This window comes from Tubulanus polymorphus, chromosome 12 (genome assembly GCF_964204645.1).
Source record: "Tubulanus polymorphus chromosome 12, tnTubPoly1.2, whole genome shotgun sequence".
Classification (NCBI taxonomy): domain Eukaryota; kingdom Metazoa; phylum Nemertea; class Palaeonemertea; order Tubulaniformes; family Tubulanidae; genus Tubulanus; species Tubulanus polymorphus.
This window is the reverse complement of record NC_134036.1, coordinates 3,264,070-3,277,438: the sequence shown is the minus strand read 5'-3', so window position 1 is coordinate 3,277,438 and position 13,369 is coordinate 3,264,070. Positions and strand designations below refer to the sequence as shown.

General features: G+C 40.1%; 3 protein-coding genes across 3 annotated transcripts; 1 reads left to right on the top strand and 2 right to left on the bottom strand.

Moving 5' to 3' along the window:
• Positions 1–181: 181 nt before the first annotated feature.
• Positions 182–1,605, bottom strand: LOC141913995 (U6 snRNA-associated Sm-like protein LSm7). Its single transcript, XM_074805237.1, has 4 exons — positions 1,538–1,605; positions 1,196–1,289; positions 1,015–1,086; positions 182–610 (listed from the first exon to the last, which is right to left on the bottom strand). Exons 1-4 carry the CDS (start codon positions 1,571–1,573, stop codon positions 474–476), a joined length of 339 nt encoding a protein of 112 aa, XP_074661338.1. The 5' UTR covers positions 1,574–1,605; the 3' UTR covers positions 182–473.
• A 148-nt stretch (positions 1,606–1,753) lies between these two features.
• Positions 1,754–10,728, top strand: LOC141913994 (U4/U6 small nuclear ribonucleoprotein Prp3-like). Its single transcript, XM_074805236.1, has 18 exons — positions 1,754–1,859; positions 2,503–2,703; positions 3,623–3,735; positions 3,858–3,986; positions 4,074–4,133; positions 4,401–4,546; positions 4,941–4,964; positions 5,119–5,212; positions 5,295–5,398; positions 5,713–5,961; positions 6,501–6,598; positions 6,962–7,105; positions 7,783–7,882; positions 8,515–8,628; positions 8,712–8,830; positions 9,453–9,527; positions 9,651–9,718; positions 10,336–10,728. Exons 2-18 carry the CDS (start codon positions 2,559–2,561, stop codon positions 10,492–10,494), a joined length of 1,941 nt encoding a protein of 646 aa, XP_074661337.1. The 5' UTR covers positions 1,754–1,859; positions 2,503–2,558; the 3' UTR covers positions 10,495–10,728.
• Positions 10,729–11,104: 376 nt separating this feature from the next.
• Positions 11,105–13,217, bottom strand: LOC141913892 (ectonucleoside triphosphate diphosphohydrolase 5-like). The gene has a single exon (XM_074805069.1). The coding sequence runs from the start codon at positions 13,084–13,086 to the stop codon at positions 11,728–11,730; it is 1,359 nt and encodes a 452-aa protein (XP_074661170.1). The 5' UTR covers positions 13,087–13,217; the 3' UTR covers positions 11,105–11,727.
• Positions 13,218–13,369: the final 152 nt, after the last annotated feature.

The following is a 13,369-nucleotide window of genomic DNA, read 5'->3' as shown; positions in this document are numbered from 1 at the left end:
TTTATTGGTAGATACGACAGGTCGACAAAAAGTTGCAAATCTAATTTCACAAGAAATGCCAAATTTTCTTCTCTACACATGTGCCCCAGTTGACATGTGTTCATCCAAAAAAAATCTCGAAAATCCGCAGGCTAACATCACAAAAACGAATCTGAATTTCAATTCATGTTTATTATACATTCATATGTACAAATATTCTTTGGGTTTTTTTTTGTTGTATTTTGTATAAAACATATTTAAATGCTAGATATTTTTGCCAGCACAGCGATAGCAACCCCTTGATCTCATTACGAAGATTTCTAAGACCGAATTCTCTACTATTATTAGGGGCTCTTTATGTTATCAATTATAATCCTGCTCAAATACACAGAGGGCACAAAGTTTCGTTTTCGGTAGTTATTTCGAGATCATTACGCTCCGTTCCGCAAAACTTTTTAAATTGTCCTCGGAGAATTCCGATGTCGTATTTTAACTCATTCCTGATTGATGAACGGGTTTTGTATCGCTTCCATTCCGTCGGACGGACAAATCAAAACTACCGACGTGCCGCGACATACGACTAATCCTAGGGGGCGCGTGTGCTGCGTTAGTTTGTACGGGTCATCGGGATCTGAAATTTTAAACAAAGAAATTCAAATTAAGAATATGATTACGGGTAGTAATAACAGGATCTTTACGACTCCTTGATTCCTTAAAAGCTCATAACTAAATAAGAAATGCTCTTAAGAAGACAGGGTGTAGCTTTGAAATGTTTGTAATTGTTTCGAAAGTACATCACTGATTAAAAAACCTTATAGAGCCAGGCAATATTTCTCTGATTTTCTCCTTAGTGTTAAGTTTCAATACCAGATGGCAGCACATATAGGAATGCATTGACATTTGAAAACCAAATAGCTGATTTATCAACAATGACCCCATAATCGGCTAGGTGGTTTGTAAACTTTTAGCACAGGGGACATTGGGTCCCCCACTGGTCCTGAAAAGGTTTCAATCTCGCGGAAACTTAGAACCTACCTCGGAGAAACTCGACTGTGTCGTCCAATACAAGATTCAACAATGGGTCGAAACCTTTCAAGAGTCCACCGGCTGAAAATACAAATATCATTCACTTCGATTAATCGTTAATTAATTGAAGATTAATTCAAGTCGACGTCATTAGATGATGAAAAAATTTTTGAACTATTTTTCTTCGCACCTTCTCGTCCTCCACTGAATTTTACTCGTATATTTTTATCCATATACTTCGACAGATCGAGGATCGTCTCTTTTTTCTTCTTTTCCTGTTGAGGCTGAAAAACAAAAAAAATGTCAGTTTTACTTCGACCTTCCTTTTTCGCTTCGAATCGAGCCAGTCCGGCCCTCCGGGCTCCGCTCCACCTCCAGCTCGACTGACTTGTCTAAAATTAGACAGTTCTACCTCCCCCATCCCAAAAAATACTATTCCCATTACCCCCACTTTTCTTCTGTCCTTGTCACACTCATTTTATTAACCCGCCCAAAAGCTGCACAACGCCGCGATTAAACGATTTATGTTTACCTCTCGATCGCCTTTTCCATCTCTTACGTGCGCCATGTTGGATGCTCCACACTATTCGTAAATCGCGCAGCGCGCCGATCAGCCGTAGCGAGTTTCTCCGCCGGCCTAGAACACCGACTGAAACGGAAAATCGAACAATTCAAATCCGTCGAACAAAAGTAACACGTAAAAGGAGTAAATTCTTATTTTTAAGGATTCGCGTTAGAGCAGGTAATACTGGAATAAGCGAAAATCGTGACCGAGTCTTTCAACAAATTTTAATTTTAATTTACTCGCGCACGGATGCTGCAGAAGATTAATGGCGTCTCAACTCGAATGAAAGGTACGATTCAGTGGAATTTGTGACGATTTAACCGCTTTTATTGGAGTGAATCTCCGGTATTAAGCCCGTGTCGAATTAGAATTTTCGTATTGAAAATTTTTGTAATATTTCTAATCGTCAGAACCGGTCGAAATCCGAGTAAATCGCTTCGAAAATACGTTTTCATTTCGTTTTAACAACAGTCCTCACCTCACTTGCCAGGGCAGAAATTAAAGGCTCAGTCTATCTCAGAAATAAGTATTTAAACCAGTCTCACTGTCAAAAATGGGTTAGGCCTATTCTTTTCGAAGTAATTCAAGTAAAAGTATCATTAATGGTTATGTGCCAAACCTAATCCATCAGTTCAATAGACTAGGCTAGCGCCACAATATTTTACCACATATAAAACAGTGTCGTGGTTTTACCGACCTATTTATGTACCTAGGCCTATCCATCCCATGACTGACTGACAAGTAGGTTCAAGTCCTACTGGCTGCTTACACTACAGTATGGGGGTGACACTTCAAAGGCTGTGGTCCAGTCTTCAGGTTAAATCAACAATCCAATGGGACGAATGTTGGGAAACAATGATCCAAATGATGTAAAGCTTGTTAACACATGAATAAGTAGTTAACAGCGCGTTTTCCTTTTTTTTCACCAACAGGTCGAGAATCATAATCATAAGAAAGACAACTAAAAACTAGAACAAAAGAACTAAAGATGTCTCTGTCGCGGAAAGATTTGGACGTTTTGAAACCGGAGGTGAATCGAGCCGTACAGAAATTCCTCGGATTCAGCGAGACGACGTTGGTTACCGCGGCGATCAACTGCGTCGATAAGGGATACGATAAACGGAAGACCCGAGGTGAGGAGAGGTGGAATGATTCGGGCCCAGTAACTCTAAAAACATCGAATGCGATTGCAATTTGCATTGTTTTATTTCACGCCTTATCCTTTACTGCGGTGTACAAATCAGTGATAGATTTTGCCAGTACACAGCATTGCTGTGTATTGATGTAATTAGTAATAAGATTTTATCTCTATCGGAAGATGGAAGCAACTGTCAAACATTGGAAAATATTAGTAACTAATGATACACCGCACTGCGCTGTAGACTCACCAAAGCAGTATGCCAGTTATTTAACACTCTGAGGTGGAATTTTTTTAAATTATTAATTATCTCCAGGGGCCGGTTGCATAGTCATGGCTTAGACTTAAGACCAGTCTAAGACCAACTAAGTTCTATAGCCAATCTAACAATTTAAGACCGGTCTTATGATTTAAGACCACTTTTAGACTTAAGTCACGACTGTGCAACTGGGCCCTGGGCCGGTTACATGGCGTAGACTTAAGACCAACTAAGTTCTATAGCCAATCTAACAACTTAAGACCAGTCTTAAGATTTAAGACCAATTTTTGACTTAAGTCACAACTGAGCAACTGGCCCCAGCACTTTCGGGTATTAATTAGTCAGCTCTGAAATTGTCAATCATTTATCAAAAATTTTGATTTTCGAGTCAGTCTTGTATTGCTACAAATACAGAACAAATGATACACTGGCCCACAGCGTTAGACGCACTCTAGCAGTATGCCAGTTATTTAACACTGGGGTGAAATTTTTATTTTGATTATCAATTATCTCCAGGTTTTTCAGGTATTAATTAGTCAGCACTGAAATTGTTAATCATTGATTTTGAAAAATAAGTGTATCCGTTAAATTTTTGATTTTCGAGTCAGTCGCGTATTGCTACAAATACAGAACCCTGATTGTCGTGTTATTTCAGATAAACTATCGGCGATACTCGACGAGAAACAAGCCGCCAAATTCACCGATAAACTCTTCGACGTCGTCGACGATTTCAGTTCGTCCAGTAGGAAAAAATCGCGAAAGCGTAAAGTGCGTAGAAATCATACGTCGATTTATCCGTTGTTAACCGCTCATTTCTACTACTGATTTCCATTGGAAATCAATATTTGAAATTTAGAAAATTGTTTTTTTTTTTCACTCGTCCGTTTCAGGAAGAACGCGGTTTCACCGACGACGATGCTTCGTCCGACACGAAAAAGAAGCGGAAATTCGAGGACAGCGCTCCGGTGACGATTCCCGAACCGGGACAGCCGAGTCCCGGACAACTGACCGCTGATAAGGTAACTACTCTAATGATGGCGTAATTCATGAATAATTGAGAAAGAGAACGCGCGTTGCCTGATGCAATTTTTTCTCACTTTACGTAGATTAAGGAAATGATGGCGAACGCACAGAAAATGATTCAAGAACGAAAAGCTCAAATTCAGGTGAGTCTTTCGTAAATGGATGAATATGAACCGGCATAGTACGTACAGAAAACTCAAGGAAATTGGATAATGTTATTGATTTCGTGTTTCTTTATTAATACGTGATTCGCTGAAAAATGAATGAATTGTAACATTTTAAATCTAGAAATTTCTCTGAATCACTCGGAGGGGGGGGGGGAATTTTGTATAATCACATATCGCAAACTCAAGAAATTTGTAAACAGGTGGAAAGTTTGTGTATATGACTTCTTTGTGTCTGCCTTGCAGGCGACGATACCGCAGATCCGTGCGGCGACCTTGTCCGTGCCCCCGGGCGCGTCGTCGACTTTGGCCGATACAATGGCGAGGACGGCGAGACTACAACAACAAATCGCCTCGGCGACGCAAGAAATGCAACTACGAAACGCTATTCCGTAAGTGTATGGAAAAATGTTGATTCAATTGAGCCCATCTTGTTGACAAAGTTTGGCACAGATGCCGGCCAGAAAATGAGAACATCGATTTCAAAGATTCGCTCATTGGTGACGCTTTCATTTGTTTTCTTCTTCAAAATGAGCACTTGCTTCCAAACTTACTTGACTTGAGGCGAAATTGTAGGAAAAAGAAGCAAAATTTTCACCCAAAATACGCTAGAAGTTGGGGATGTTGGAAAATTGTTTCTCTTTGGTATCAAATTATTCAAAGTTCCACTTTCATGGTGATAATCAAACCTCGTTCCATAAACATCACCGGCTACAGTCGAGTTATTGTAGATTTCCACGTTTTTAAATGCAATGAAATAATTTGTGGTTTGGTTTTTGTTTTCAGGAAAGTGGTGACAGCTACTTCTAAGTAAGTGTTAATTATATGCATTTAATGAAACAGTTGACTCCGCCTTATTCAAATGTCAGTCATGGCCAAAATGGGGGAGAAGTCAATGAAATATGCCGATCAGTGCCTGTGTTCGTTTTATAAAAAGTGCGAATGAAAGTTTCTGAATTTTCAGACCAGCTCCTGTTATTTTGGACGATGAAGGACGAACGATCGATGCTTCGACTGGTGAAGCTATTACTCTAGCGCATCATATGCCTACGCTTAAAGTAAGTAAGATTGAAATCAGGCAGCGTTCAATGCTTTATTGGCGTTCGCGTATTATTGTAAGTGGTTGATTTCGAACTTCAGGCGAATATCCGGGCGAAACGTCGCGAAGAATTCAAGCAGAATCTCGCCGAGAAATTGCCGGAAGAAGTGACGGCCGAGGCTCAGTTCTTCGACAACAGAGTCAGGTAGGGTCAATTTCAAACATTTTATTCAGTCAGAAAATGCTCGCGAGTTCTGTTAGTGTGACTATGGTAATCAGGGAATTATTCCAGATTTAATTTTACCTGCTGGGATAATCAGGGAACTCTTACTATTTTCTTGAAAATCATGGAATTTGAATATTTGGGGCACGGGTCACGGCATAATCGGGGACTTCGAATTTTTAGTGTCTCTTTGTTTTCTTGCCAGTGACAAGGAAGATATAATTGTAAGAACAAATTGAATTTGTTTAAACAAATAGGTCATGAAAAAAATCAAAAAGGTCTTCTTTCGATTACAGTTTGAAAAGCGCAACGCGCACGCGTCGTTTATTCAAGTTCCACGACGCCGGTAAATTCCAGCAGGTGGCGCAGCGCATGCGCACGAAGGCGCAACTCGAGAAGCTGCAGCAGGACATCGCGCAGGCGGCGAAGAAAACAGGAATCGCGTCGGCGGCGAAACTGGCGACGATTCAACCGAAACACGAGATACACGAGGGTGAAATACCAGATGTTGAGTGGTGGGATAGTGTTATCATGAGAGGGGTCAGGTATGTATGTCTACTGTTCATGCATGATACGTTTGTACCCGTATTTGATATGATTTTCCATCAGCATTTGTCCGTATGTGCGATTCAGCTGCCTGCAAACACCCTTTTCAGACATTAGCCCTGGGAGTTTAAAGCCATGGACGATCGGGTTTTGAAAGCATTCTTTAAGATTATCTAATGTCTGGTGTTTTTAGTTCCTTTCTAATGAAAAAATGTCTCAGATGAAGTGCTGAACACATGTTAAGTATGGACGATCAGTTCTTGAAAGTCAGCTGATGAAATCTCCGTCTGTTGTTTGTAGTTCTTTTCAATTACATAATTGTCTGGCGAAACACTGAACACTTGTGAAGTCTAGACAATCAAAGATTGGACAAGTGTTGATGAAATTTCCAATGTCTTGGGGCATGTAAGATTGAGGTTTCCGATTGATACTGTATAGATATGAGGAGTGAGAAAGTCAATAGTGGAATTCTTTGATAATAGGTCCATGGCATCCATGTTTGAAAGCAACTAACCCTAAACGTTTTGATATTTTACAGTTATAATGACATGTACAATGATGAAGCTGAAATATTAGTCGATAAACTGGAAGGCATCACGTTCCTAGTGGAACATCCTGCTCAGATGAAACCACCCGGTGAGTTGACCGTAACTGCTGCCAGTTGAATGTCGTTAGTCGGCATTTGAGAGTTATCAATCATGCAAGTTGCTTGGAAAGTTGATTGGACAAATACCATTGTAATAATGCAATTCCAATTGTCACTATGGCATTTAACTACAGTCAACCCCTGATATAACGCCTTCCCGGCCTACCGCCAGGTTTTCTCGATGTACATCTCTATACAAATACATAGTAAAACAACCAATGTTGGTGGTATATAGGGGGTTGACTGTACTGCTTAACTCTAACCTCTAATTGACCCCTATATTTGAAATGGCATCTTTTAGATCTCGAGTATTATGCGTGTGTACTACATTGCGTTTGATTTTCTGTTTTCAGCCGAACCCGAAAAAGTCGTTCCTATTCCCGTCATCCTGACGAAACAAGAACGCAAAAAGTTACGCCGTCAAAATCGTACGGAAGCGCAAAAAGATGTGACAGAGAAAATACGCCTCGGACTGATGCCTCCTCCCGAACCGAAAGGTATCTCACACTTGACTACAATCGAAGATTAGTTTCTATTCTTTAAAACCCTTTCAGAGCTGACTTATTAATACCCAAAAGTGCTGGAGATGGTTTCGAAAAAATTCCACCCCAGTGTGTTGAATAACGGGCACACTGGTTGCCTCTACACCGCGGAGTCCATCAGCACTGATTTATACACTGCACTGAACGGGTTCGATGCTCAAATTCTCCCAGGAATATCAAAATCAGCATAATTTCTTACTCGTTTTCTATCAAACTACTTATTTTCGATACGTCAAATAACTCGTATATGGTCAAATTTACTAAGGATAAAGATCATAGGCGTGGAATGAGATCTGTGGTTGATAGATATCCTATAACATAAGGCATGTTGAACAGTTTTACCTGTCAATGTGTAAGAGATATAGGTAGATAAAAGTTTGGGCAAGCTTTGCTGCACCGGTTCAGATATTGTCTCTATCGGCGTAGTTGCTTATCGTCCAAGCCACATAATTATTGAAAAACTGCCTGATTTGTTCCCGGCGAGTGTGGTGCGTTTGTAAGGGACACCAAATCAACACATATCAGACCAAATCATCCAAACGAATGAATAACAGGGAGAATCCCTATTTAAAGATGAAACTAGATAACAAGCTAAGATGATATGGTTAACTTAATGTTTGCCCTTATTTCAGTGCGAATGGCTAATTTGATGCGAGTGTTGGGCACCGAAGCCGTACAAGATCCGACCAAGATAGAAGCGCACGTACGAGCGCAGATGGCAAAACGTCAAAAGTCAGTTTCCTTTCATATTTTCAGTGCCCTCAAATGCTGGTACTTGTAGTGTAGGGATATTGGGCTAATCATGTTCATGGTTACTATGGTTAGGATAGTTTATGAATGATCTATTACTTGGGGGCAACTCATATTGTTTCTGTGTTTTAGTTATCACGGTAAGCCTGTTGTTATAGGTTATCATCATGTTTATCCTGATAATGGGTGTCGTCATTTTTAAACTGACTTTATAAGGGTGGCCACTTACCAGGAAATCAGGGTAAAGGCGTGGAATTTTCTAAAAGTTGGGGAGTATTCTGACAATTTTGTAAAAAAAGCTAAAAAGGCAAGTCACGGATAATTTGTTCACTAAAGTAGTCAAATTGTGCATATAATCAAACAGTTTCCATTTGCGTATTTTGACTGTGTTAATTGATTGGATTCTTCGTAGATCAATAAAGGAAAAACAACATCCATGTCAGGGAATAGTCAGAGATATAAGCCAAGATATAAGTTAGGGAAAAAGCCAATCAAATAATCACTTTGATTATGTATCAATAATTTAGTAGTCATTTTGACCATCAAACATGAAATCGAAATATCCCGTGTGTTCAGACGTGACGTATACTATGGGTATTATCTGTATTTCGTAGACTACATGAAGAAACGAACGCGGCGCGTAAACTGACCCCTGATCAACGCCGCGAGAAAAAACTGAAGAAAATCCGCGAGGACACGTCATTAGGGATAGATGTAGCAGTTTACAGGTGAGAGACAGCAACATGCTTTTCCAAAAAATATCCTTTTAAAGATAATTTCTATCTTCGTGTATCTAATATGTATTTGACAGGATCAAGAATCTAAGTCACCCGTCGAAGAAGTTTAAAGTCGAACAGAATTGCATTCAGTTGTTAATGACCGGATTCGTCGTGTTGTACAAAGATTGTAACGTAGTAGCCGTCGAAGGAGGTATGTTTGTTTTTAGATGTAGAACATAAACTGAACCCTCTTCTCCCGTGTTATTGTCAACCACTTCATCTGCTCGTCAGAATCAGCGGAAACATCTTTCATCCCCTTCTGAAACTTGGCTTGACACTTCGTAAAATCAGAATGATCTCTTTACCTTCTAACCATGTCTTCTTCACAGTGAAATATAACTGCTAGGAAACTTCTCAGAATCGGTGGCATTTCTTTTGTTATTTATTTCTTAGGCTAAACAAAAATGATACCTTGTTTCTCATAATCAACTGGGTCATCTGTAATCTGCAATCAAATTTGTAATCAGTTCATTTCTATGACTGCTGATTCCGTTATTGTTAGCTTTATCATGATTTGAAAGAAAAGTAATATACAGGGTAGATACAGTAATGTACAGGCCTGGTCATCTTATAATAAGCTCAGCAGAAATGAGAAAAAAAAAATAAAGTCCTAATTTGATGTTGTGAGAAAAATTCCTCTGCAACTTTTCTTTCGGTAAGACAATCAATTTATTGTGTCTTTTAACCACTGATTGAAAAGAAACTTCATTGCAACTTTCCTCAAAATCAGTAGTTGTCTCTTGTCTTTCAACAAATTTTTGTGCTCGATTTAGGTCCGAAACAACAGAAGAAATTTCGTCGTTTGATGATGCACCGAATCAAATGGGAAGAGGACAAAGCAAATAAAGGTAAGAAATAAACGAATTTTAAATGATAATCAAATTTAACTTTCGAAAAATGGGGAAATGACGACCCTCTTGCACTTTGCCGTTTTAAAATGTTTGATTTATAATGTTTTCACTTGTTTGTAGATGACGTATCCGATGACGAGGATGATGATGATTCTGACAAACGGAATAAATGTCACCTAGTTTGGACGGTTCGTATTTTAAAAATCTAATCTAAAAAAATTGTTCGAAAAATATCTTTAAGTTCTTGCACACCTAAGCCAACTGTTTACATGTAGTTTCTACCATTTTGAAGTCGAGCTCATCTTGAAAATTAAGATGATTTTTAAGTTCATTTTCAAGTAAACTACAAGTGACTGTGGTAGAGACTAATCTCATTCAGAGTTAATGAACAAAACCCACAGTTGATGATGCAACAATTTATTCCAACAGTTTCGAAGTTTTGACTAAAGTTCATCATCAGAGAAGCGTGATGATATATCTCACACCTGACGATGATCTCTAGTGTGAGATCGAAACGTCGTGTTCTTATATTTTAGATTGTTTCAATAAATAAATTCTCGATTTTAGATTTCTTTTAATTTGTAAATAGTGGGTTTTTATCTTATCATCTGTTCACCACGTTTGAGTGTGGTTATCGTACCAAGCGTGATGAAGTTCATTCAACTATGGGTTTTGCTCATTATACTAAAACTATTATTTTCGATGAAAAATTATTTCCAGGCTAGGTGAAATCTTCTCCAATTAAAGATATCAGGTTAAGTCGGAATCAAAGGTTTCTAGATCAGTCGCTTTCTTGTCTTTGCAGGGTCAAGTGAAACATCGTTCATTCGGCGACATAAAGTTCAAAGCGTGCCCGACCGAAACGTTCGCTCGGGAACAGTTTAAAAAACACGGCGTTCAACACTACTGGGATCTGGCGTTCAGCGGCGCTATATTAGAAGCAGCCGGAGAAGAGGTCATCTAAAGAAAAAAAACTAGTGAAACAAAAGAAGTGTTTTAGAATTCTGAAATCTAATCGTGTTATCATTGATAATTTTGTAATTAATGGGAATGAAACAAACATTACCTCCTCCTGCTCCTCGTAAAATCTAATATTTATATCGTTGATGTATGAATGTTGTTGCCGATTTAAAGTAAAAAAAAGACGTTCGGGTGAAAGTTTTGGAAAATAAATGTACATAAACATTGTATAGAATAACAGTTCATGGCGTCGTTGTTTATTCGAAGGAAATTCTTTATCTTCATCGACGTACATTTTTCTCGGCCTGATGTAGCGGTTCTGTTGTATTAGTTTTTCGTATCCTGAATCTAATCGCGGGTGGAATGTTTACCATTGATATGTGGCCATAGTCAAAGGGGGCTGTATTGATGATCGTTTGCCCGTTTAGGCTGGCCTTCCGGCTACCCGGCTTTAACGTCGGTCCAGAAGCAGCGCACAAAACCAATTCTCTTCTGCCGTTTTATTCGTTGCTCAGATGAGGCAATCTCCGAATGAAGACAGAATTGACATCGTTCCGCATCGTCGAATTAGTGTAAAAATAATGCATTAAACGATAACAAAACATGTGCCTCAACTGTTTATTAAAAGGAAAACGTAGACGGAAATCGAGGTAACTTACAAAGAGTGCGTTCACAACGCGAAAGTGTTTTAGAGGGAAAAGGTTTGTTTGAAGTTGGAAGACAAGCGATATAATGTAAGGAAATCCAGCTAGAAAGCTTTATTGTAATGTAGGTGTACGAATCTAGTAAAGCTGCACTGAAACCTAATGCAATGAAGGGTTAAAACTTTACCTATACCATCTCCCCTTTCAGTTTCACAAAATGTGTATACATGTACATGTGCTCTAAAGGACGGAATATCCATATCACGCAACAGATAGATCACGAGCAGTGATAATTGATAAGTGGAATATAATATATGTAGATGTATTACGAAAAATTAGATTCGAAATTTGAAAGTTTTTATACATTGTCAAAGTCACAGTGTAGTTCTTTGAATTTAATTGCGTTATTCCAAAACAAGTTCCACGGTATTTTCAGTTTGTTCAATTCACCAGTTTTGACATAAACGTTATTTAAAGTGTCTATCTCCTCATAGTAAGTAACTGATACGCCGCTCCTAAATGTCCAAGTTCAAAAATATTTTTCCTTTGTTCATTTCACCAGTTTCACGTATAAAATGATATCTAAAAGCTCTTCATAGTAATTGATACGCTGCTCCCAATGTCCAAGCCGTTTCGATGCCTTTGATTTTCTTTTCGAGCGAAAACTGAGTTCGCTCTTCGAAACGCCATCCGTCGCGCAGTAGCGCGGTGATGTACGAGAGATCCATGCACAAAAACGGGCGTTTCGCGTCGTGATTGGCGCAAAGTTTCGCGGCCGCTTTCGAGAAATCTTCCAGCGTCAAATGACCGCCTTTCTCTTCGTCGATCAAGCCGGCATCGGCGGCCTTGTCGAAAAAATATGAGATCAAATTGAAAGGCCGATCTTTTCTAATCTCCACCGGCGAGAATACTTTGTGCTTCACGACGACCGCCCGGGCGGCTTTATAACACAACTCGAAACTGTTAGAATCGTCTGTTCCGCGAACTGTGAATTTGTTTCCTTGGAATTCCCATTCGGTTTCGATGGCCGGAGCGATACACGGACTATGCAGTTCGTTAGACGTCGACTGGGTCGGGCTTTTCGCGTCGGGATCGCGCCCGAATATTTGCATACGAGCCGACATCAGACCCAGTCCTAGGTAGCTGTGCGTATAAAGGTCCACGTCGCGTTTCATGACAGGTACCCGATGCAGATGCGATTTCGGGGCGGTTTTCTTCGTGTCCGATCCCTCGCGAGGTATGAAGGTTACCTGCACCGATCCGCCGCCCAGGTCGATGACGCCGGCGGTCGTCGCGATATTCGCCAGGTGACCTTTCAAAAAATTTATCGTGAACCAACTGTAAACTCCTTCGTCAGTACCGCCCATGATTTCGACGACGTTTTCCACCGATTGAAACGGTTGACGGCGCATGAAATCGCGTACTTCGTTCAAGATGTTGTCGGCTTTGTGTTTCTCTAACAATCTCAAACCGGCCGTGGCTTTCAGCGCTTGCGGGGTCGATGCCCACTGGTCTTGCGGGATGTATTTCTTCGCCTTTTCCACCAGCGTTCGTAAGCTTTCGGCACCCGCCTTGGCATCGTCGGCATAGGACGACAGCCCAGGCTTGACGTGTTCGAATAATTCGTCCTTCAAATCGATCTTGTTGTTCACGTTGTCCTTCACGAATTCGTAAGCGTGAATTCGACTGCCAGTGCTTCCCGCGTCGAACATGATGACGTACATCGTTCTGGTGGCGTTGGCCACGCCTACGGGCATCGAAGCGTCCAAACTGACCTTAACGGGATCGTAAGGTCCGCTGCCGCGTACCATGTAGTAACCGACGATCACCAGAAACCCGAGAGAAACGACCAAAACGAACCTGGAATTCTTCACGAAATCCATGATACCTCCTTTCTTATTCGTAAATGAACTGTAGACATGAAATGTCGGTTTCGTGTAGTTTTTGAACATTGAATGAAATACAACAGATTATTAAGAATCTAAGATATCGTTATCTACTATTCAAAATACACATCCCGAACACAGTTATGACCTAGAAACAAAATGTGTACGAAACAAGTTTCGATGTGTAGTTTATTATCGAACGGTGCACCGTCTAGCGGTAATTCGCGCACCGTCGGTCGGAATTTCCAAATACGGTGATCAATAAAGTGAATTGGAATTCGTTTTCAGGTTTTCGGGATTCGAACCTAGTATCGACAGCGCTGAAATGAACGCAACTAAAGCAACATTT